This window comes from Heptranchias perlo, chromosome 4, assembly GCF_035084215.1.
Source record: "Heptranchias perlo isolate sHepPer1 chromosome 4, sHepPer1.hap1, whole genome shotgun sequence".
NCBI classification, from domain to species: domain Eukaryota; kingdom Metazoa; phylum Chordata; class Chondrichthyes; order Hexanchiformes; family Hexanchidae; genus Heptranchias; species Heptranchias perlo.
The window spans coordinates 52802033-52828784 of NC_090328.1; the positions used below are offsets into that span (position 1 = coordinate 52802033).

Genomic DNA, 26752 nt, shown 5'->3' on the forward strand with positions numbered 1-26752 from the left:
AAAATCCAATGCTAAAAAATATAAAGTAAAATGCAATCAGAGTACATGTATTTCCTCACTTACAATATATACTATAAAATCAACTAAAAATACATTTAAAAGTAACTGTAAACTTGTCATTTTGACTTAGGTGCCAATGCAGTATTCAATGATTTATCTCACATGGTGCAGTCTAGCATTAGTTTACGAGATAATTGTAAAGTGTTTCCCATCCTTCGCAAAAAGAACAAGAGAATACATTTAATAATTTGCTCTTTTTGCTGTAGTTAGGAATATTGTCAAATGAAACTTGATTTAATTGAAATTTGAGAGTTAAAGGCTGTCAGGGCTGAGTATGTTTTCCATTCCGCCACTTGCGTGCACACAGCAAGAATTTATAGCACGAGAAATGTTAACGCTTCAGTGGGTTGAAATGGCAACTCGAGCATCGATCGCGCTGTCTGAAACAAATTTTAAAATGGCTTAATCTGCCCTGATAGATGAATGGTTTTGATTTCCCATCACAGAGAAACCTGATTATAAAACATATTTCAAGTCTTTCTCTGCGCGGAGATAATGATTCATTAATCAGCGCTTTCATTAACCCCCTACCGACTCCCCAAACATACACGGCCCCATTTTTGAAGTGCGAAAGGGAAATTAATGCACAGAAAGTGACACATTAATGGCAGCAACTCAGATCCTCCTCCCCGAAACTTAATTATCTGATTGTCTGTGGTGGTTGCTAGGCTGTAGTGAATTTCCAGATGATTGTAATTTTAAAACAGAAGGAAACTGTTTTATGGTCTATTAGGACATGTCATACTCTAATCCTCAAAGAACTGGACTAATATTTCTGCACTGCTTCATTAAATATCATAAGATTGGCTGAAATGAAATATTTTGCATGTTTTACTCCTTATCATTATTTGCTTAAATCCATTATGATGATTTTACAAATTACTTCTGTTCTAAGTTATTGGGAGGCCTACTGTATATATTAATTTCATTAACCCAAGAAAAAGAATGGAAGAAAAATCCTGGAAAGATTCTCCTCTGCTAAGGAAAAATAACATTTATATGTTTCATGGAAGCTCATGAAGAAAATAATTAGCCTTATGTTGTCTAAAGGAGAAGCCTTGATTATCTTTAACCCTCACTAGAGAATGTAATTTTATCCAAACACGCATGTTTTAGATTTTTCTTTATTTTCATGAATCTTTGAAATCCTGCAGGTAATTTTCATTGCACTGGCTCCACCCAATTCGAGTGGACAAGATGGTGGTGCAAACTAACCTCTAATTCAGCAACCAAGAGGTATTTTCCTTGGCTGCTTGCCTTGTGCAGTTGTCCCATCAAACAGTGCTTTAGTGTGTGGTTATGATGGAGATGGCATTGGGAAGGTAGAAGAAAATGCATCTAAAATTCAAGGTTTAGAATACGTACACATCACAGCATTTTTTGCGGAGATAAAGATATTCTTTTCCTAACGGTTCAGCTATCACCTGGTCGCCTCTTGTCACACTCCAGCGCTCGAGACTGCATTTTTATTTAGCCGAGGATCGTTGGTGCGTGGCGGATAAGAGTACATAATACTGCAGACGCTCTTATAGTTGTCCGATTCCTTCCTATTCTAGAAACGTCAATTCGAAATGTAGCAGGTGGTTTACATAAGAAAAGATGCTCTTTTTTGGAAATTGCACAAAAGCAGTGACTTTCTCACTCTGAAACCACATCAACAGCAACATTTACAACAAAAAAAATATTATGGTTAAACTTCTTTAGGATGCACTCCATTAATAAGCCTCCCATTGCACAGGCATTTTCCACAGTAACTGACTAAAGGAACATTACATTTTGGATGGGAACTCAGAATCAAATAAAATGAGCATCTAATAAAAGAACGAATGTGAGCAAAAATGTCCTTATATGTTTATCTTGATGCAATACTTCTACGACAAGCAATGTAGTCTTATTCATGAGCAGAGATGAAATATTCCACTGTCATGTATGGCACTCTTGGTGGAGAAAATGCAGGACAAAGCTTTAATATTTTTCTTATCTATCTATATTAAAAGAAAGCAGAATAGAGTTTAAAATCTCTTATGATGCCAGGAGGACTTTTTCAAATCTAACCCTTGATTTAGCCCTCTTCACACTAATCCTGCATTTCAGGGCAGTGATTGACCACCAACCCTACTGCACGCACTTTACTAAAATGGAAATATCTCTATATTAAATTATCTCAGGGCACCATTGCTAAATACAATGAGAAAAGATATTTGCACATCAATCTGGCACTCAGGCTTCAAATGCTCAAGTCTATAAAATGGAATACACCCATCTCTAAGGAAAAAACATTTCTTTCCTTCTTTTGTATTCAAGATTTTCAAACTCGACAGAAAAACACTGCCGGAGAAAAATAGAGAGGATTTCGGCAATGGTATTGTGGACTAACGTAAGAGATGTGCTTTCTCTTGCTTCATAGTCTCTGGCCCTTCTTTACCTTCTCCAATTTGTAACAGTTAATAATAATCCATGGGGTTCTGTACAGGGTTTTTATTTCCTAACGTAGCACAGGTTTGGAACACAATGAAATCCTGATAAGCAAAGTTCCCTGTGTGCCAATAGATTGTAAAGCGAACTGATTTTTAATCTACAACCATTTTATTTGTATGTGTTGATCTTTCATAAATTCCTGTCAAACAAATACATTTTTACTCATGATTATTTGTTTATAGTCACGTTTTTATGGAATCTTACAGCAGTATATCAGTGCTGCACAAAACACAGCAGAAAAAAAAATCATAAAAAATGGTTATGCTGTCTGAAATTTAAAACAGTCTCATTGTAATATGCTGCAATATTTTGAATTGCTTTTAAACAAAATATGTCACCATTTAGCTGTGAATTTGTTTGTAATGAATATATTCTTGATTATACAATGAATCTTGTTTTCAAACGCAAAATGGCAATGGGCTACACCAAGAAACGAAAAATAAATTACTGGTCTCATAGCATTTTGTGCCCTGCTGCATTGGGACAGCCCCTACTGGAACCATCACCTCCCCCAGTACAGATGGTTTGTAACTATGAACCAATACCTTCTGATTTGACTGGCATCCAGTCGTTGTTAAGTGTCAGGTCCTGTTATATTTAGATGGCCCCCTTTCTCTGCTTCTAGCTGTGCATGAACAGGGCTTATACACGCAAACCAGTGATTACTGTACCCACACATCACTGCAGCGCAATGCCAGCTGACTGACTTGCTGCCTCACTGCACATTCGCATCACATTACTTCTGCTTTTCTAACTCTTCCAGTTCTGAGCACCATCAATTATGCAAAAGAATAACAGAGCCATGGCTTTGAGATGTAACATAAAGGACGATTATGACTGTAAATAATTTAGACACCTGCGTGCCATGCTCCTTTTACCAGTGATACTGGCCCAGTGCAAATAATGTACCGACAGGGCAGGTTCCACCTCCTAATGTACTGACAATTCCCCGTTTACTTTAAAGTCGGCAGAAAGTTCCTGCATTATTCAGCTAGCGGTCTCTTGTCACTGCTGAATTCAGGATATTCTTTTCCCATCTCTTCCCCATCCTAAGTTTAGAGGCACAAATGCAAATGAAGATCGGTCCAAAACATGTTTTTTTTTAAAAGAGGTCAAACTTAAAGGTGGTCTTTGTGACATCTCTAGCAATTTGTTAAAACTATTTCAGCACCTTTCTTTGTTAAGGGTAAAAAAAAAATCTCGTGCCCACTGCGCGGCGTCCTTAACTCTCCCCAGGCTTCTGAAACGCAGCTGCAGTCACGTCATTGAAACTAATGGGAAGCTTGCGTGTTACCGATCAGCTCTCCGATTATTTTTTTACTCTAGGTTCACTCTATGTATTTACAACATTTTAATATCAGTATTTCTCACGCTACCTCGGCCAGATTCCAAAACTATCAAAACTTTAATCCCTTTAAAAGTTGCACAGTGTAAAAAGGGATATATTTGCAAGAATATCTCAAATTTACAAATAACAGATTAACAGTGCTTGAGTATTATAAATCCTGTTGTAAAATCATCAAAAAATATGTATTTTAAACATTCAAAATAACATTACAGATCATTTTCTTCTGTATTTGACAAATACAAAGTTTGTTAAAATGTCCTATAGAGAATCCCATTATATATGAATCTATATTCTGCTCCTTTTTTCATCCCAGTTTAACACAAAAACTCCAATATACAGATGATTCTTTGTTGTGGAACACACACAAAAATGACAGTTCCGAGGTCCTTTAATAGATGACCAGTCACTTGCTTCATGGTTACATATCAAGGGAAAGTAAAACCACTATAAACAATTAGAATTATGTGTCAGATCTTACACAGCCATAATTCATTTTTCAAAGGTTTTTTAGAAAATACAAAACCATTCTATTTTTCCGTAAAAAGAAAAAAACAGAAATTTCTGGAAATATACTGCAGATCCCTCAGCATTTGTAAAGAGAGGAGTTAGCTTTGGAACCAGTATTCTGCTAAAGGGTCTACACCCAAAGCGTTAACCTGTCTTTTCTCTTTACAGATGCCGAATATTTTCTGCTTTTGCTTTGACTCAAGTGGTAGTGTCTTGGCAGAGAATGATGATTCTTTCTGCACTTGAATAGGTTTCTAAGACTATTTTTGATTACCTCAATCACAATTCAATCATTATATGGAAAAATTTGGAACCTGTGGAAAATATGGAAAATGCACAGCGGTGGGAGCGTTTCCCAATACAAACTGTGTCCAAAGGATTTAAAATCGCTTCTTAAACACATAAAGTGATTTTTCTTCTACTCGGCTGTCATTGTACAGACAGAAATAAAAATTCTTATCATTTAGACAATAGAAAAAGATATGATATTCCAAAACAAAAGTCACTGTAAATATGATTTCTTTTTAATTTGTTAAAGAAAGATCAACAATACACAAACAGAAGAAAGTGTGTTTTATACAAAATAGCGGGTGCAAAATATTATTGACTAAATATGGGAAGTATGATTTCCTCAAAAGCTCCTTTTGTGTGTGTGAAATTTGCATGCCTTGCTTTACCACTAGTTCTCAAACATCTTTTAATTTTTCATTGGCCACTGAACACAGAGCGTGCCGATATTCAATTCAAGGAAATGCTTTATCTCTTCCTTCACAGACTAATAATCCGACACAACACAAACCGAATAGAAGTCACGGCAAGTTTTTAGGAAATGACGCACAAAAGGTGGCCAATCTTAAACACTTTTTTAAAAATACATTTTTTTTAATACAATTCTCTACCCACGGTCCTATACAAGGAAGCAACAACAACTTCAGGGAAGTATGGGTATTTACTGGATCAGGCTCTGAAGAGGCAGGAAATAAATCATATTCCCTTAAGCCTTTAACCTAAATAAAATTACCTCAAACTTTATAAACAGGCCAGTAAAAGCATTGTACTGCTCAGCCTCTAATGTAAGCACGTGCAGGGCAACCTAGAGTCTGTATTGTGTAAATTTCCACCTAACATTTACCAACATATAAACAGGGAACCCAACCCTGAACGCATTGCTTTGGATAGAGGTTTTATTAGCAATCAAACAAAAGTTCTGTTTGTCAAGGACTGAAGCTGTCAGCGGTCAGATGTATGGTTTATTATACAAATATGAACTGACTGTATATTCATGTCCCCAGTATGGTACGTCCATAGCCAGATGAGATATACAAGCAGGGAAAGTAATCAGTTTTTAAATCATCACTAATTCACTGCACAAATTTTCTCCAAAAACCATCTAATGCTTCCTTAGTTACTAAACATTATTGTACATTGTTTAACAAATTAGCTAAAAACGAATTAATCCTTTAAATTAATGACAATAAAGAACCATTTCCTTCTAAATTAGTATCAGTGCATTCACTTCGATTAGCTTGGTCAAGATGAAACAATTTTCCATCTTGTCGGAACTTGATTATATGTAGCAATGCAGCACAAGGTTCGGAGAAATCCTCAACCTAGACATTTCACTGGAAGGGTTTCTCATTAAATATTTTCTTTCAGAAGCAGCGGTGAAGTTCTACATGTCAACATTGCTATTAGTGGCACAGTACAGACAAGCCGCAGCACTGAAGGAGTTTAAATTCCAGCTTTTCAAGGGAAGGTGAACTAAAGTTTCCACAGACATGAAATTGACGTTAAGATTTAACAAAATCAATTAAATTGTTCAAAAGGTTACATTCTAGTCACAACAGTATGTTAGATAGCATCTTGGAATGCTTAAAAAGAATCTTCATATCCAAATGACTCAATAGACTAACTAACTAACTTCTTACTGGTAACCTGATGTTTTTTTCAAAACACCATTTTACTATTTATACTAAGTAGAGGAACTAAATAAATTACCAGTTTCAGATCAATATCTGTAGATTGTGAGGAGGAGCTGCAGACATGGATTACATTCCCTGTTGCACTTTGCACCAACCTCAGCGACAAACACTGTGCATACAAACACACGCGAGGAGACTTCAGCTCCTAGTGGAAGCGTAAGCTCTCTGCTAACATTAAAATGATTCAAACCTAAATTTTCCAAGTAACCAGGGCGTACAATGGATGGCCTGGACACTATTTAAACTCGACTTTGCACTAGATTATAAGGCTACCTAATACTGTACCTATACATAGTGATGATACAACCTATCACTTCTGCACCTAAACAGTGTAATGATACAATCTATCACTATTGTCAGCCTTAGCTCAGTGGTAGCACTCTTGCGTCCGAGTCAGAAGGTTGTACATCTCAGTCCCATTCCAGAGATTAAGTGAGTGGGCAAAACTGTGGCAGATGGATTTCAACACAAGTAAGTGAGGTCATCCATTTTGGACCAAAAAAGATTAGATCAGAGTATTTTTTAAATGGTGAAAAGCTAGGAATAGTGAAGGTCCGAAGATATTTAGGGGTTCATGTAAACGGATCACTAAATTGTGTAAAATGTCAGGTATAAAAAATAACCAAAAAGGCTAATGGAATGTTAGCCTTTATAACTAGAGGGCTAGAATATAAAAGGGAGGAAGTTTTGCCATAGCTATACAAAGCCCTGATTAGACCACATCTGGAGTACTGTGTACAGTTCTGGGCACCTCTCCTTAGAAAGGATATATTTAAAGATGAGCAGGGGAGTAGTCCTGGTGTTGTGGTCAATATTTATCCCTCAACTAAAACCATCAAAAACAGATTATCTGGTCATTTATCTCATTGCTGTTTGTGGGACTTTACTGTGCACAAGTTGGCGACCTCGTTTCCCTACATTACAATGGTCACTATAATTAAAAGGTACTTTGTTGGCTGTGAAGCGCTTCGGGACTTCCTGAGGTCATGAAAGGTGCCATCTAAATGCAAGTGCTTTCTTTCTTATTGCATCGACATAGTGTGACAATATGATCTATCGCTGATGCACCTACAGTGTGATGTTACAATCTATCACAACCGCACCTACAGTGTGATGTTACGATCTATCACAACCACACCTACACAGCGTGATGTTACGATCTATCACAACCGCACCTACAGTGTGATGTTACGATCTATCACAACCGCACCTACACAGTGTGATGTTACGATCTATCACAACCGCACCTACAGTGTGATGTTACGATCTATCACTGATGCACCTACACAGTGTGATGTTACGATCTATCACAACCGCACCTACAGTGTGATGTTATTATCTATCACAACCGCACCTACACAGTGTGATGTTACGATCTATCACAACCGCATCTACAGTGTGATGTTACGATCTATCACTGATGCACCTACACAGCGTGATGTTATGATCTATCACAACCGCACCTACAGTGTGATGTTACGATCTATCACAACCGCACCTACACAGTGTGATATTACGATCTATCACAACCGCACCTACAGTGTGATGTTACGATCTATCACAACCGCACCTACAGTGTGATGTTACGATCTATCACAACCGCACCTACAGTGTGATGTTACGATCTATCACTGATGCACCTGCACAGTGTGTGACACAATCGATCACTGATGCACCTGCACAGTGTGATGTTACGATCTATCACAGCCGTATCTACACAGTATGAGGATATGATATATTCCTATTGTAACTGCAGTGTGGAAGTGTGCTCTATAACTTATGTACCTACATACTGTCAAAACATAATCTACAGCTACTATACCTATACAGGGTGAAGATGTGTTCTATAACTGCTGACAACTGTGACCTGTTCAACCCATAAACATATGGTTGGATGAAATGCTTCTGACCCGCAGCTGCCATCACCTCTACAGCGCTGAGTCCAGCTCCTCACACAGCACCAGAACAAGCACTTCAAGCACTCCAGCTTATTAATCCTCTGAGGGCTCGAGGACTTTTCAAGCTTCTGTGAAGAAAATGTGGTTTGTATCCTCTGTCTGTTAATAAAGAATGTGATAAAGACAAAGCACAGAACACACAAAAGGTGAGTACTTCTGGATTGAAAAGGAACATTTGGAGCTTTGGCCTTAACTAGATGTGGGGCAAAAAAAAAACAAAAAAATAAAATCCTATTGCTCTCCTGACCCAGTTAGAAATCTTCATGGATATTAAGCAGCAGCTTACATGAATAAAAATCTCCAGCTGCTACCGTTTATGAACTGGAGTGGACAAAGGGGAAAAATGAAGGCTAAAAGGGTAGGTTATTCAAATAGACTTCACTGACAGCAAGTCAGCGGCTAAGTCCCCAGTAACCAGCTCAGCCTTTCCTGCCTTTCCCATGGTATTTTTCACCCAAAAAAAGCAAACTAATTCCTTCTTTCATTGTCTCAAGCCTCGTCAGCACATGATTGAACAGGGAGGGGGCAGACTAATACCCGAGGTAAAACCTGAGAATGTGTTGACATCTTAGAAAAACAAGGGCTAACTATTCTCTGAAGTCCGATCCACTTCTCCCCCAGCCTCTGCACACACACACACACACACACACACACACACAGACACCCCCCTCACAATCCCTTCAAAACTGCTGATGTGAAGGGCTTAGGACAGTTTGAGGTCCTTCTTAAGATCCATTCATCTCATTAGCTTTAAGCCGATTAATAAGAATGGCCAGTTTGCCCCCTGGATATTTAAGAAGTGAAGAAGTTAGCTGAAAGATCGCAGCGGAAGGGTTTTGTGTTTGGGACAATGAGAAGGTGGCTTTTTAAATCCTTCATCGCTCTCATTGGGATTGTGAGTCTGCAGCCAAATGAATTGGAGCTGGTCAAATAGAGCTCTTTGTGCAATCAATTTAATTTGTTGCGTATACTTAGAGAGACAGAAAAAAATCACCTCAGAGTAAGAGTTTGTGATTCATAATCTTTTTTACATTGAATAAATGGAAATTGTACACAGCATGAAACAACTCTCACACAGCCTCTCAAACACCAGCCTTGCTAAAATTTTTCTCCCGTGGGACAAGAATGTTTTTTTCAAGGGGGTTACGGTGTAAAATGCTCCAAAAGTAAAAGCAGGTAAGATGCATGGACCATGTGCACTCCAGACTTCTCGAGATTCTGTGCCCTCCTGTAAAAGGCCTGGACGCAAGATTTGGGCGCCTAAACAGAATATCCAGTATGATTAATAAAGTGACGTAAAGCTACTGGCTGCTGAGAAGCTGCAGTGAGACTGCAGTCACAGATAAGCTAAGAGTCACAGATCTCTGGGATGTCTCTCCATTTTGTGAATGAACTCACAAATTTCAGTGAAAAGAGCCAAAATCGTGCTGATACAAGACAAAGAAATCAGTAAACAATGCTGCATTTGTACACTGGAATATAAAGCCCTGTTATTAAAATGTATATTTTTCACACTAAACATATGGCATTCCACAATTTCACAGCAAAGACGACTCGTTTCAAAGCAGGTAAACAGTGGCATTAACATCTAACGTCTTCGGTGCACTGAGGTTGATGTGGGGAGGAAGAGTTTGCCTTCCTCCAATACTACCAATATATTAACATCTGAAACGTTGCAGCCCTGCAGTTGCTAAACCACTTACTACCCACTATGGAGAAAACGCACTGTAATTGCAGCACTTCAGGTGCTTGTGAGGACTTTAGAGACATTTACATGCACAGCTCAGTAAAGGTCATGTGGTAGGTTTTCAACTTGCCACCCGGATCGGCCACCTTTTACAGAAACCACCCCATTTTCATTTTCACTGAAATCAACTGTTTCTAAAACAGGCACTCGATCCACAAACACCCGGGCGGCAAATTGCAAATCAACCTCCACATCTCCAGATGAGCCAAGCAGAATGCAATTCTTCCACCAAGAGATCCTCCCCGCCCCCCCCCCCACCCTAACATTTTCCCCTCGTCTTCTGAAGAAACTGACTTATGCTGATATATGGTTCCATGGGCACCAGCCCTGTGGTCTCTCTTCCAAGTAGTCAACCATGGAGGCGACTGCATTCAGCCTCGATTCTGACTCGTCTAACATTCACACATGCACTTTCCTGAAAGGAGTCACTGGATAGAGATCAGAAACCCGTAGCTGATTTTGACCCACCCTAGCCAACTATTGTCCAGCTGAGATCAGCAAATTTACTGCGGACTGGAGACTGAACCTGGGTCCTTCCTGGTCTGTAAGACTCCGTACCATGCAGTGCACCTATCCAATAAGCACTCTGGGGAGCGACACAGTCGAATAACTATAACTGTGCTGAATTATTTCCAGGAGATATTAAGCTATCCCTGTTAAAAACAGTTAGAGATTTGCGCCAGCCATTGATGGCAGCCTGATGAGAATCTCCAAACTCAGATGGTGAAAGCCTTTATTTCAAACCGTGATTGGCGCAAATCCCTCTGCACCATTTACATTCGCCCGTTTGCTGTGTCTCAGTTGCAAGTTCACATCAAATGCAAAGTTGCAGCTGTAGCATAAACGAGGCACTGGGTTTTATGAAAGAAAATGTCTGAGATCAATCAGAATTAGTTGTGACTTATTAAATCCTAGCACAGAAACCATTTTAAATCAAATTAGCTCATGTTGCAACAGAAGCGTTGTAAATTCGTTCAAAATAAATCTGTTTATCCTTAGGTACAATTGGCAATTCTACTACCAGCACAATCTTATTTATTAGCAGATACACAAAATCAAAAAGAGGCCATTGACACTTGGGATGCAGCACTAATGGTCACTGGTTGCAGTATTCCTCACGCCAGAAGCCTTGAAAAGAAGTACTTTGAAGTTGCACCAGCAACCACATTCTTATTTGAATTAACAGACTATCTACCTCTTATTTTTTGAAATGGAGAAACCAACAGGAAAGGCTAAGGCCAACAGTGCAAGACACCACTGGAAGCAATAAATCAGAAGGTTAGGGAAATCAGGAAGCAGTGATTATGTGCCGACAGGCTTAGGTTTGAAAAGCCACAGTGGAAGGGAATATTAGGGAGCACCACAGTTTCCAGTGCCAGAAGAAGAATGGGATCAAGTAGGAAAATGTGCAATGAGTCCTGATTTTTGAGGATGTAGGGAAGAGGAAACATGTGTAGAATAGCACCTTTGAAGTTTAGGAGGAACAAAAGAGGAAATTTCACAGGAGTCCTGACCATCGTAATGTTGATAAAATAGAGAGAGAGAGACGTTGAAGGTGAGTTATGGTTTTTTTATGCTCATGACAGAACTGCCAGCATTTACCGCCATCACTGAGACTGCCTTGATTTTTTATAGGCAGAGATTGTTTGTAGAGGAAGGAAATCACATCTGGACAAAAGTACACTGCAAACAAGTTGAGCAAGATAAGTTTAAGGAGGCATGAGCAAGCATTTCAAAACAATGTAATTATTGCAAAGTAAACAATTTAATGAGCAATCAACACACCAGAACTGTTCAGCATTCAACAACCATGCATCAACAATATTACCAACAACTGAGGTTAATACTGCTGCTGTATCTCGAATTCTGTCTATTTACAGTGCTGCTAAATATATTTATGATGTGGCGAATTCTTTAGCTGGACAGCAAAAAACTAAGAGAATCTGCTTCTAATCCCATAATGTAAGCAGCATTGGACATTTTTGTGGCGTGGGAAGTGGAATTTTTGTTGTCGACACACAGCCTTGGTGTGATGGCATTGGTAAGATTCTGGATGACCACGACACCACCATATCTTGCTAACTGCTGTACAAAAAGATCAAACAAATACGACAGAATGTCAAACCTGATAGGACAAGAATCTCAATGGCCTCAGAGTCATTTCTTCCTCTATCTTTTGATTTTAGCCGTAATTTGTAATAAGTCAGAAGTGCAGGAGGAGATGGGGTATGGCGGGAGGATGTATCCCAATCTTACCCATAATCTTTAAGGATACTTTTTCCTAAGATAAAACACATGGTAGCACACAAAGTGCATGCAAATCTCAAATGCACACGGCAACAGTCAATCACTTCGTAACAACCAGCTTTTCACCATGATGCATCAAAGCCACATTTACTGTGGAATTCTGCGTGGTACATCTTAACATTACATAGGAACAGGAGTAGGCCATTCAGCCCCTCGTGCCTGCTCTGCCATTTGATAAGATCATGGCTGATCTGTGATCTAACTCCATATACCTGCCTTTGGCCCATATCCATTAATACCTTTGGCTGCCAAAAAGCTATCTATCTCACATTTAAATTTAGCAATTGAGGTAGTATCAATTGCCGTTTGCAGAAGAGAGTTCCAAACTTCTACCACCCTTTGTGTGTAGAAATGTTTTCTAATCTCGCTCCTGAAAGGTCTGGCTCTAATTTTTAGACTGTGCCCCCTATTCCTAAAATCCCCAACCAGCGGAAATAGTTTCTCTCTATTCACCCTATCCGTTCCCCTTAATATCTTATAAACTTCGATCAGATCACCCCTTAACCTTCGAAACTCCAGAGAATACAACCCCAATTTGTGTAATCTCTCCTCATAACTTAACCCTTGAAGTCCGGGTATCATTCTAGTAAACCCACACTGCACTCCCTCCAAGGCCAACATGTCCTTCCGAAGGTGCGGTGCCCAGAACTGCTCACAGTACTCCAGGTGCGGTCTAACCAGGGTTTTGTATAGCTGCAGCATAACTTCTGCCCCCTTGTACTCTTGTCCTCTATAAAATAATATCTACAAAGTCCTGTTACACGTGTGCACAATTTGTAGAAAATGAGTTTTGTGAATGTTGTATAAAAGCAAACTAGTATGTATTTTGACAGCTGAAAGATAGCTAAATAGTTCTTAAAAAGCTGCCGCACACTTGCTCATATCCCCTTAAATTAAGTGTTTAAATTATTTACCTAAAAGGTCTGCTCACGAAATGCAACTAACCAGCTCCAAACCAACACAGCCTCTGTATTTTGTCTAGACTCATCATTTGTAGTGTCCGTTCAGCTAACTCTTTCTTACGTGGCCCACTCATATTCAGCTTCAAATAGAATAATGATTAACTGAATCAGCTTGTGCTAGCAAGCCCACCAAACACTATCACACTGCAACTCGCAAGGCACTGGAAAGACAGTAATAAATTACAATCCACCATAGGCATGGTACTTTTCCTTAGAATCAACAGTAGAGTTGACCATTTACCCTGACATGCTGGGTGAATGCCCACCAGACCACGTCCAAAATTGCAATTAGGCTAAATAATTCTCAGTGCACACAACCTCAATTTGAGAGTCAAATTAGTTGCAAATTCACCACCAATGTAATTCGGAACGCTAAGGTAAATGGGCAATGGATGCATCGCAAAAGCATTCCACAAACTGCTCCAGTCACTTTACGCTGGTGTAAACCAGCCGAAGACAGTTTTGAATTTATGCTCTCCGAAATGACAGAAAGGGTTAAACTTAGCTGAATCAATCTGTACAGGCTGAAAATACTATGTGTTTAGACCCTGCCTAATGACACACAAAGGGCAAAATGTTAAGTGAGTCAATTAGCTCCCTCCATTTATAAATCCAGCCTCTCCATGAGGGCAGACAGTGTTTTTAACGTAGCTCTGTGGAAGTTTCTGTAATTCAGCACGTCAGTTCCACTGTGTTGCCTGTTTTAATTCCCACCCTGCATCTTTCTATATCTTTCTTGTGCTGATTCTTAGCTTTTAAGACACACATGCTCTGGTGCCAGTTATGGAGCGCTGGCCCAGGGTAGAACAATAGCAGCCTTTTAATTTGGTGGTTCCCGCTTTCAGAGTGGTCAACGCTCTGAGACACAGTCAATATTTACTGGAGTTTGATGCTACCGTTTTATGGCTCCTTCCAAGTGGAACTCAGCAACAGAGAGCTATGAAAGGTCCTGGCTTGCAGAAATGTGGGGCAAACATCATTAAAACCAACAAAAAAACCCCATAAAAACCACAGGACATGAAAGAAAAAACTACTTCAGACAACAACACATTGAAATACTGCAGCGTTCCTCTCATCACCAACTCTCACACTAGAAAATCTAACTACGCTTTCAAAAGAAAAAAAATGAAGTAAGAAAAATCCCAGCAGAAATATCACTAACCTCATTCACTGACCTGCCAGGAACTGTTCATGCATGTGACTCTGCCACTATAAACTAAAGTAATTTTCTCCAATAAATCTGCTGGATTGTAATGTCAGCTGTTATAACAAATTATTATATTACACCACACTAACAACAAGAGAGGCAAACCAAGTATCAAACGCCAATGGCATCTCAACAGTTTTATACTGTTGAAACCCACACCAGGCTGACTATTTGGGGAATGGAGGAGTGATAACTTGTTAGATTATTAAATAAATTATTTCATAAACATTTTTCTAAAATGCTGCTAAAGATAAACTGAGAACATCCCTTGTGGAAGGAGAGACTTAAGAGACTTCTTTTAGAAACATTTGGCCTTTTTTTGCACAAGTAAATGAAAGTTGGAACTCACCAACAGCAAATTCCATTCATTTCCCTGGCAAGTATACATTTTTGGATACTCTTCGCACAACTTCATATTATTTCCAGAATGCTGTCTGTGGATCCCAACTAAGTGAGAATTCATGCAACAAAATCTTTTTTTTTGATTTCATAAATTGTTAGTGGGAGATAATAAAACACTCTAGGGTAGAGCTTGACTTTATGCGATAGTATAAAACGTTTTTTATTTCCATTGATTTCAAGTATATGTAAATAAAACAGCTGCCAAGGAATAAGATGGGCCAAATGGCCTCACTCATCTGTAAGTATCTTGTGAAGTGCTGCCTGCGGTTCCTAATTCCTCACCACCAGTTAGAATAACCAATTCAGCCCTTGGCTGCTACAGTCAATAAAGTGACTGTCAAATGCAGAAGAGGCATGTTTACTTTGCATGGTTAAACTAATCTCATGAATGCAAATCTGTTTCACCTTCACACACCTGAACAAACTTTTTGTTTTGTTTGCAATGCTCTCAAACTGCTTTGTGACAGTTTCACTGAATATGAACAGGCATGTTGTCTGTGGAAATGTGTAATTCTGTTCCCTCAATACATGTGAAGACTTGTAAATGGAATTTTCTTTTCACATATATCCTCCTCCCCTTTTACTTTTTATGTTTTTTTCCCTCTTTAGGATCCACCCACCCTGACACAACAGACTATTTCCTGATAGAGTGGCTGAGCAGGAGCAGGCCTACTTTTAATCCTCTACCTGTCCAATCTTGATCCAACCAGAGCGGGTATATCAGAGAAGAATATTGGTCCAGAACTTGCGCTGAGCTCGCTGCAGCTCCTGCTAATTAAATTAATGAATGTATTTACTGCCAGCTCTGTGGTGTCGACTTGCTTGATTTTGAACTTTTAAAAAATTGTGCGCTATCAACTCATCCTCTGAGCAGGGTGAATTGATGCACACAGAACAGTGTGTGAGAGTAGAAGACAAGCCCACAAAATCTGTCAGGAAGAGAAGTCACGCCCACAAGCAGGCAAGCAGATTTCATTCATTTAAAGTTAGTTTTGGAAGTCATTGTAAATAAAAATTTAATTTTTTTTTAATAAAATGCCAAAGAAATAATTGAAATAAATTAAAGAGACAGAAGGCATTTTTTAAAAATTTTAAATTTAATTTTTTTTTTAATGACCAAAAACTATTAAAATAAAGAGTAATATGAGACTCCACGTTTTTAACATTTAATTTTTAGTTGTTTGGCAGTCATTAAGAAAAACCGCGCTTTTAAAACTTAGTTTGGACCTGGTATTTTTAAGCGTACCTTTTGGTGGCGTAATTAGTTACTTTCCAGCTGGGCGGATGAGCAAGTTTGCGATTTTTCAGCGTGTGATCGCCCTTTAATTCGCAGCTGTCAAATCACCGGCGAACCTAAAGGAGCAAGTTCACGGTTTCCACGATTTAGTGCACATGTGAAAACGCGAGAACTTGCTCCTTCGATTCGCCATTAAAAACGGAGAGTGCTGTTGAGCTCCTCCGTTATTTTGAGAGCAAATTCTGCCCCATTAGTTCACTCTCTGATGTCCTGAGTGAATCAATGTGTGACCCCTTCCACTATACAATGCATTTATACACCACCAAACTGCACCATCACGCTATGGAGCCACTACTTAAAATAGAATGCAGCTAGCAAAATAAAAGTTATGGTCAATTTTCACACAGTAAGCAGTGTCACAATCCTTTGGTGACATTACATCCTTTGTGAGTGTTGTCGCCCATTGAGAACGCAATCTGCACTGTCAGCCATCCCCAGCAAATTAGAGCATTTTATAACATTAATTTTAAAAAACAGATAGCAGGGAAGGACTTCAATAATGTTGGGTCCTTACGACTGTTGTTGACCACTCAAAGACACTAGCAGAATTGTTGCTATCACCTGAGTGTGATACTGCACCGTTCCTAAGTTAGAAAATGAAAATATTTACACGGGAGCAATTTATGTTGTTGCAAATCTTGGGGGCTATTTAATAAACTCACAAAGTGTGTATTCTTATTAACATCCTGTGATTTAGCAACAAATATAACACTCTAAAGGGTCCAGTTTTCAGGGAGAGCCAATCTGTACTGTTTTAACTGTGTGATGAGCAACAATCTCCCCTTCAGTCCTCACATTAATCCTCACCTAGCCATTCTCTCACACTTAATCAGTGTGATTATTTATTGGTTTAGAGGGGTATTACTTTCAATCACACATACGAGGCAACAGCTAAGCTGTTCATAAGCTTATCAAAAGCCAATTCCAACCAGTGCAAAGGGAAGCCTGCAATGCTTCGTCCTGCTGTTCTCTGAAACCACACAGGTCTCTCCAGCATCATCCATTTTGAAAGTAGCCACTCACAGATAGAGTTACCTCAGCCAGATCTGAACACGGCTGCACCTCAAAGGTCATTCTGTGCAACTGCTTGGAGACTATGGTGTTAAAATGCAGTGGCTGAAAGCAGGAACAGCAGCTCCATCCTTCATTTCACATATATATCATATATCTTTTTAAAATCATATACAAGGCTAAAATTCTCATTTTTCTAGGTAAAACTATAATTATACAAATGCACTCTAAATGTTTGCTCAATTTCAATGTCTTAAACCCTCCTGTTCTGTCCCCCTCCCTTCCCCCTCACTTTTGACTCCATGCCATTCCTTTCTTTGTCTTTCCCCTGTGTCATCAAAAAGAAACCCTCCAGTCTCCTCTGGGACTTGACCCATGGAGATGTGCAGCTAAGCTGCTGAGCTTCTGCAATCTCCATTCTCCTTCACAACACACAGCACTCTTATTGTGCTGCTCTGGGCAACTTATGTTTGCATGGAAAGAGGAAATGCAATGTCCATGAGTTAAAGAGTTCTGAAGTCTCATAAAACAAAATAAACCCACAATTCAATGAAAGAGATGAACCACTGTTTAACATACCTTGCATTAAGACCACAGTGAACTAATCAAGTATAAACTCATCTTACAGCAAATCATATGTAGCATATTCAAATTGATGATTCTTCCCATTTTTACCTTGAAACATACAATAAAAATCTTACTTCTCGGGGTGCAATATATATTTGCATAACGTACGTGCTGAACTAAATCAGAAGTGATAGGATTGCCTGTGATCAACAGTAAATGGTCAAACCTGACAAGTCAGGAAATGCCCACACAGTATTTTATTATTTTAATTAATGGCGGGTTGTTTTTGTGTGGGGCCGCTATCACTTATTGTGAGCTTTATCTTATTTACTTTACCAACATGCAAGACTGGCATTGGTTGTTGTGCACGATCCCGATTTACTTTGCCCAAGTGTAGGGCCAGTTCCTGTGTGAACCAGATTTATTTCAGCTGATGAACATTTAAGAACTATGCTCCTGTGTAATCCATAACACTTTTGAGCAAAACTCTGTGAACATTAAAGAGTAAAGAGGGGAAACCAGATTGACGACTAGGGGGACGGAGAGGATTGTAAAACAAATCTTTGGAAGTGGAAAAGGGGGAAGAGATGTAGACCTGAAAAAATCCACGAAATAACACTTCCTTTAAAGCAGGGCTTCTTGTCATAAACAGTCATCAGTAAAACACATACTTTGTCATGTTTTTTCCCAAATGACAAGTTTAACAATAGTGACAGCCATGTGTGTAATTAGTTTTCATTGTTCCCCTGACAGTCATTGCTCAAAGCAGGACCCTTGTCTTTTCTGTTTTAAGTATTATGGAAAATACTCCACTGACAAGTATTTAATTACTACATAGCTCTAAAAGGCATTGCTGACAGGCCATGATGGGTGCCAAGGAAAGACTAACTGCCACAATTGCTTTAGAAACAGGGAGACTGGTCAGGAAAGTTGTTCCTATTTTTCACCGAGCCATACTGAACAATAACAACATCTTGCATTTATATAGCGCCTGTCGTGTTGAAAACTGTCCCAAGGCACTTCATAGAAGCGCATGGAAAAAATGGACATCAAGCCAAAGGAGATATTAGGAGAAAAGCTTGGTCAAAGAGGTGGGTTTTAAGGAGGGTCAAAGGAGGAGGGGGAGGAGGAAAGAAGGGAATTCCAGACCATGGGGCCCAAGCAGTTGAAGGTATGGCCGCCAACAGTGGGGTGAAGGGAGGTGGGGGGGAAGCACAAGAAGCCAGAGTCAGAGGAACGGGGAGATTGGCGAAGGGTTTGTAGTGCTGGAGGAGATTACAGAGATAAGGAGGGGCGAGGAAGGATAATGCACTGCCATCACAGTCACAGAGAACATTGCTTGGTTAGGACCGTTTCAACGCTGTGGGAGGGGCAGAAACCTAATTGGAGGGATTCTAATAGATAGTTGTGGGAAACATGGGCACAGATTTGTGAGGCAACAACACCTTCATTGACTTTGGCGAGGAATAGGAGGTTGGAGACAGAGCGATAGTTTACAAGGACAGAAAGGCCGAGGGCGTTTTCTTTTAAAGGTGGGGGGGGGGGGGGGGTGTCATGACAGCCATTCTGAAAGGAAAAGAGGCAGTACCTGAGCAGAAGGAACCATTTACAATGCCAGTTAGCATTGTCCTTTCTATTGACCTGCCTGGGTCCTAATTAGGTTGCAATATTTATTTGGGTTATCTTATAACTTGGTGTGTGCGTATGTGATACTTGGGAAAGTAGCCTGGGACTACCAGAACCAAGTTTGTAAGCAACTGTGCTGTAACCGGGATGACTGTTGCTGGGGAGGGTTCTTTTCTCCCTCTAGTGTATTAATTTTATTTTCTTTAAGTAAAGCAATTTACTACTGACCCGAATAAGTGTATTTTCCTTTTTTTAGATCTGCACTCTATTGTAATTGCTTCACTGGGAAAATACGATATTATTAGCAAAACTAATGAGGGGAAAAAAAAACAAAAGCATATAAAGTACCTTAAAACCTGCCCTAGTGTCAAAAGTTCAGGTAAAGGAGCTTGGAAATAAAGAAGTTAATTTTGGAATTTATCATAAAAACTGAAAGCCCTGTCCTCACCCAACACTTAAAATTCTTGATTTTTTTTTTAGGGAACACTAGATATGTATGTCATTTTGACAGTTTCACATCTAATGTTTGTAGACCAGCAAGAGAGAGCTGTAATGCCTCTTAAGAGAGCCGCTCCTGACGCTGTACTGCAATTGCAGAAATGTTTGCTCGATCAGATTATAGCAAAGCTTGCACGTAGAGGAGCTCAAGCATGAGGCAAAGGGATTTCTTTTTTCAAAACATAATTTTTTTCATTATCAACTGGACTCTTTTGTGTTACTTGTGTTATTTTCTTGATGCAGAATAAATGAAACTTTTCCCCTCCTCGCACAGGAACACATGAAGGGAGAGTTTATGGTACTTTGATATAACCATTTCTTGTCTATTGATTGTACTGTTTCATATTGCAAATGAAGACAAACTGATGAATATTTGTTTTGTTACATGAAAAACTTATGTTTACAAGCATAACAACTGCAGTGTGATGTGTGCACCCCATGAAACTGAGCACATATCATAACGCTGCTTAGCTTGTAATGGCGACACTCAATATGGAAGAAATTATACCCAACAATTTGACTCTAAATTTAGTAAGCACCCGATTCACACACACAGCAATTAGTTAACAGAAATTACAGGGATCTAGTTGTTGTCCGTATTTTAAATAAGAGAAGCAATAGCTTACGTTTTGCCCAAATTTCTGGCGCAAGAATTTCTACGTTAATAAGATCTGTGTGTGTGTGTGCGCCGCGCGCACGAATGTACCTGTGTGCTCATATGTGTCTGTCAATGGATCTCTCGTTTCCCCTTTTTTCTCTCCTCATTTTCTCTCTCGTCTCTCACACAGTGAGCCCAGGACTCCTGAAGGACTAATTGCATTCATTAATTTACTCTGCACAGCGTGGTATTGTTAGATTACCAGATCCATAGCAACAGGATAGGAGAAAAGAATCTTTAGCTGCACCTCACCAACAGGAAACATAGCATCTGGGCGGGTTGGAATGCAACCCCTTCATTAAGGTATTTGCAGTTTTGAACGGGAAGAATTTTTCCCTTTTTTTAGGGAGAGGGGTAATTAACCTTTAATAAGTTGCCTGTCAGTACCTTCCCTCTGGAGGCAGCAGCCTGTGAAACCATTCCTCGGTCCTGGTTACTCTCGAGCTCACACAAAGGGACCACATTGAAAGAGCTGGGTTCCTTGCTGTAACACTCACTGGATACAGTGATGCTAGTAACTTTCACTAAGCACCATATAATGAACTGCAAAACCCCTTTCTGTTGAATTTTACAACCAAAACCAGGACACATTTATGAGCAGCAGCAGTTTTTTTTCTCCCCTTGTAGCGCAGAGAGAAAGTAAATAGTAAACTCAAACTTTCCCTTGCAAATAAAATGCTGACCCTCACTGACTCTTAATAATCGGCATTAACCCTTCAGGCATGGACTAATTTAAACCTGCAGAACAGCATCATGCACGCTTTGTTCCCTTTACTCATCAATGCATCTTTTTTAATTAATATTTTTAAAAGGTTCTGCTACAGAATTATAGAAGTGGAATGGACAAAGACAACAACAAACAGCAAAACAGAAAAATGTTATAGTGGGTGCTGAAGGAATACTGCCTTCAAAAAAAATTATATCTTCAGCCACAAAGAGCCTGTGAATTCTTATCTTCAAAGCAGTAGTGTTATGAAAGTCATCCTGTCTCAACTGCATCATTAAATGTAATAAATTAGGTGGGTTTTTTTCAGACATCACAAATGTTTTAAAATCTACCGCGATACATAGATATTATCCATATAGCAAAAAACCTAAGCTTATCATATTTCTCAGAGACAAGCCACTTAATCTGTTTAAAAAAGGCCACATTGTGGTTTTCCCATAACTTTCGCTCATCTGCAAATAGAACTACGGTAATAAAAATGGAAGATTTACGGCCGTTACAAGGTCAGCGATTATCGTCGACAATGTCACGATCATGCAGCCACTGTCTGCCATTGAGGGCATATCAGGGTACGTGCAGGAAAGTGACAGGATGCACTAAAATGCAATGGCGTTTACTCTGCCACACGGATGACATTTGGATTTGCAATATGCAATTTTACTGATCGTGAATTCCGGCGCCATTTTTTCATCCTTTTTTAACGAGGGAACATTGCAGTGAGATTTCAATTAGTTCTCTGCCTCAATACAAAGTTCTTACATTATTGCCTACATTACAATTGAAATTTAATCTTGCTAGTTTTCTGGAGGAGGAGGTAAATTACTGTATTATCCCAGCAACCCAGAGAATTTGAGTCCCGAATAAAAGGGGCTTAACCGCTTTTCCCAACATTGCCCCAACATTGCTCGCAATTGCGAAGAATGAAAGCTATAACAGGCGCCCATGGGTTTTATGTCTCATAATCTATCACCACAGTGCAATATCACATACAATTTATTTCTATATAAACAGCTTTAAACAGAGTCCCGCATGGTTACTTTATACAGTTACTTGAAATGCCACAAGGTAATTCTAACTCGTAAAAGATGGTAACATATTTTGTCACTACGGGTGTCATTTTCTTTGATAAAACTTATTGTTAAAACCTATGGGTATATCAAATAACTGTGGTAAGTGTAACAAAAGTTAGCTGAACTGGATTTTTGAAAAAAATTTCCAATTCATCATATTTAGACCCACAAAGGAGATACTATGTCTTCAATCATATCAGCCAGGGTGAGGAAATTTTCCCAATAGCTTACAATCCAATTTGAAGGCTGGAAACAGGTTTTTGCCTGATAGTGCAGTAAATGCATAAAAAATGCCCTGTAACCCAAATCAGTTTGTTCATCTCTGCTCAAACTGGGACATCACCTCTGTGCTAGAAAAAAAGGAGATACACAAAACAAGGGAGAACGTTGCAAAGGAGAGAACACATAAAGTGGGATACATAGATACAATGACAGACGTACAAATAGATAAGGAATGGCAGCGAGAGAACATGTAGAGGAGAATACAGAATCAGAGAAAAAGATTTTTAAAAATCAAAGGAACACAAACATACAAATGCAGCCAAAGAGAAAGGTAGCATAAGGACGCACATAGTGAGCAATATGTACAAAGAAAGGAAGAAACAACTGACTGATTCATGGAAACTGGGAGAAAAACAGAAAACAGAGCAAGAAAGCGACACACACAGTATGCAGAGAGTTGGGGAGATATATATATATAAAAATATGAGAACATGGTGGGGGGGGGGGAAGAGAATTTTACACACACACATAAAATCACAGAGCATATATACTGGGAGTAACAGACAGAAAGGGAGAGATAGTGACAGATACACAAAAGGCCAAGGAAAGGCTCATTCAATAGCACCAACCCAAACCACTAATTGTAGGTTTAAATTGCAAAGTGCAACTTAGAACAAAACAATAAACAACCTTTTTTATGTGTACACACTCTGGACCTCTATAAATTGAAATCTTTCCAAAGAAAATGAATGAACTTGGGGAGAATCATTTAACCTGGGTTTAATTTGATTCCAGACATCCCTTTTATTTATTTGCAGTAACTGGTTATTTCTTATGAAAATTATTTATGTATCCTACAGTAAAATTAAATTGATCTGCAAAATATTTTCATCTTTGGAAACTCAATAACAAACTTACAATGGAATTTGGGAATTTTCTGAATATTTTAATCAACGTTCACAATGAGTCATGTAATCTCTGAAAAAACATTTAGTGACAAAATCTCAAGAGTAGATAATACATTGATGGTAACAATTGGTGGCTAGGTTTCTAATGCTGTCTTTAAAACGTTTTGTGGCACAGCACCAGACTCTGTAAATGTGTTGAGGTGACCTCTGATAATGGGAACGTTTGCAATTTAAGCCTCTCCCACAAAAATAATCGAACTTTTTTTTCTTTAATCCTCGAATTGTTTATCAATTATCTTACAAATCGATTGGCATTTCTGGTTTACTTTTGTGATTAAAAACCTTCAGCCTCTACAGATCAATGGGAGAAACATTCAAAGAGATTGGTGATATGGGGGTGGGGAGGGGGGGGGAATATTTGCATGAAGTGCTAATCCAAACCCAGATGTTAACAGTCCCTGTTTAAAAAAAATGGGTTTTGTTTTTGGTTTCGATTAAAAGAAAATAGCACGGCAGACCTTCGGGCAGGACTGATGAATGTTCGGCTATGACCTGGAAACTTTTTAAAAATGGAATTGTAACTGTACAAACCGGACAGTGAAACTTCTAATGAAACTTTACAAAGTATTTTACAGACATCAGGATCCGATGCACTGGCTGTCGGATGTGAACCGACCCCGGCCACAGGCAGCACCGGCTGAAGCTCACTCCAAGTTCCACTCAAACTTTAGCGCCTTTTCCAACCCTTCAGAATAACCATGGGGCCCGCCTGTAATAGCCAAGAATTTATACATCCTGATTACTCAATTAAACATTGGATGATGTTCGCTCCAAAATTCCAGGTTTAGTCTCTCCCTTTTAAAACATTATATATTTTTTTACTGTCCTTTTAAAACCGAGCGGTTGGAGAATGGACTGTTCAGCGAGAAGCCACTTTTTACTGTCCAGGCGCTGATTATATATCGTTTCAACTTTTATATATATAAAAAAATAAAACAAACTTCGCAAAAAAAAAATGCAGCATTGTGGAGGAAGCTGCTGCCCCGCTGAGTTTGAATGAATTTACTAATTTCCTCTTCTGTTTCAGCAGCGGGTGACAGAGAGTCTCCGGCACCGCCGCCTTTAAAACCCCCTCACTGACTCCCAGAGAGAAGTCTTCCAATTCCGCGGGACATCGACTTGTTGGAAGCACTCGAGATAAAAAAAAAACTCAATTCCAGTTTTTAAAAAAAACACACACACACACACTTAGGAGACGTGAGGACCGAGAGTCGGACTTCAAACCACGGTCCCGGGTGTATGAACAGCAACTTTTAAATAGAGCCGGGATTTCATTACAATTCAAAACACTAACCCGGTTCAAGTGTCACCACAGTCGATGTGCGCAGTTCACCTGAAAATGCCCTCCCGTCTACTTCGTGAATTACAAGGAAAGTCTAGCCGTACTGGTTTACATCGTACAGGATTTTATCCCCCCCCCCACATCATCATTATTTTTTGTCCATAAGATAGTGTCAGCCTCACAGAGGTTACCTGGCGGTGATCCAAACCTGTGGGACGTGCAGTTCCCCAATTCCCCATTCGTGATCTTTCATTTTACGGTCAAAAAAATAAGGAAAGGGAAACGATGGATCCGTCTCCCTCCTCCCCTCCTCCGCGGTGCAGAGTCGAGCCGTGAAGCCGCGCTCACTCCGCCCCCCGCGGCCGGCTCCAAGCGCGCCTTACCTCGGGTTGGTGGTGTTCCAGTAGACGGCGTACCGATCGGCCACCACTTTGCCGGGCTCCTGCGACCAAACACACATCCACAGCACCACGAACACGACCAGCACCTCCGCGTTGATCATGGCTGCAGAGGATGAGAGGAACCCGCTCACTCTCTCTCTCTCTCTCTCTCCTTCCAAACTTAGGCTTCAGATGTCCTCTCTCATTCAGTCTGGCTTCAGATAAGATCAAGGTCCAGAATCGGAGAGGCAAAGTCCAAAGATCGTACCAAGAAATGAGGAAGAAATATCTGCAAGCTGTGCAAACACTCCCAAAACCCCAGACTTGGGAGGAAATATTAATTCATTGGAACACAAAGTGCAAGGCAGTGATCTGCGAAATAAAAACCAATGACAAAAATCACTACCTCACTGTCAGGAGGGCAGGACTCGGGAATGAGAGCGGCCGAAAGTTCTGTGCTTTTTCAGCAGAACGAGGTTAAGTCCGCAATCTGCATGCAACTGGGGCAGAAATCAGCAAAAAGTCGGTGCAAATAGCCCCAGAAGTATCAACGTGTTGTTACCGCTGCTGGTGGTGGTGTGTGTGAGATCGATGTTTTAAATTATAGATATTCAGTTACTGCGAGTATAAAAAGACCAGCTGGAGATTCCCGAGGCAGCACTCAGTCAATCACAGCATCCTCTTTTTTTAACCCCACTTTCTTCCCCCCCCCCTCCTCCTCCTCCTCCTCCAACACCACCCACCCCCCAAAAAATAATAATAATAATAATGAAGCTGTGGTTTGAGAAGCTGGAGTCACAGAGGCTGCAGTCTGTTCACACTCACACGGCGCTACCGCTCTGCAAACACGGTCCAGGCAGCAGGAGCCGACAGCAGCCGAATGCAAACAAAGATTGGCCTCTCCGGGCTGGGTTTGTTTTTGTTGTGAGCCCCTCCCCTCCCCTCCCGGGATGAGATAAGCGATCAGCCGGGATCCAAAGAGAAATCCGAGGTCGGAGTGGGAGTGGTGCGGAGAGCCGACACTGCAGGACGACCGCCGCCGCCGCTTCATTGAGAGTCTGGCGAGTCCGACTTGTTTTGGAGGCCGGCGGGGGAGGCGGATCACACGGCCTCGGAGGGAGCGGCTTCGGGGTGGGCGGGGATTGCAGCCAAGGGAGAAGGTGGAGGGGAATAGCTCCCTCCCTCCTCCTCCTCTAATCAACAGCTGATAGGCTGCCACCGGCCCAACCCACTCCTCCCGCTCCCGCCCCCGCCCCCGCCCCGCCTCCAGCTCGTCTCCCCGAATATCTGCGCTCAGCAGAGCCCGGGGCAACTCACAACACTGCCGGCAATGTCGTGGCGAGGTGCTGCCGCTGCTACAGCAACAAACAGTTGATTACAGCTTTCTCTTAACTTTCAAGAGTGTTTTGCACAAGTCGGTTCATTTTACTGAAAATAATTGCACCCACTCTGATTTTTCCCAGGACTGTCTTATGGTGCAATGTATTT

At 40.2% G+C, this 26752-nt stretch overlaps 1 protein-coding gene across 2 annotated transcripts in view; it reads right to left on the reverse strand.

Annotated features, from left to right (window-relative positions):
* LOC137320924 (ephrin-A5-like) overlaps positions 1-25965 on the reverse strand; it is a 197405-nt gene extending 171440 nt beyond the window's left edge. For both annotated transcript variants that reach the window (XM_067982921.1, XM_067982920.1), the window contains exon 1: positions 25268-25965. In XM_067982921.1, coding sequence (XP_067839022.1) covers positions 25268-25386 — 119 coding nt within the window. In that variant the 5' untranslated portion in view covers positions 25387-25965. The remainder of the gene's footprint in view (positions 1-25267) is intronic.
* Between the last annotated feature and the right edge of the window lie 787 nt (positions 25966-26752).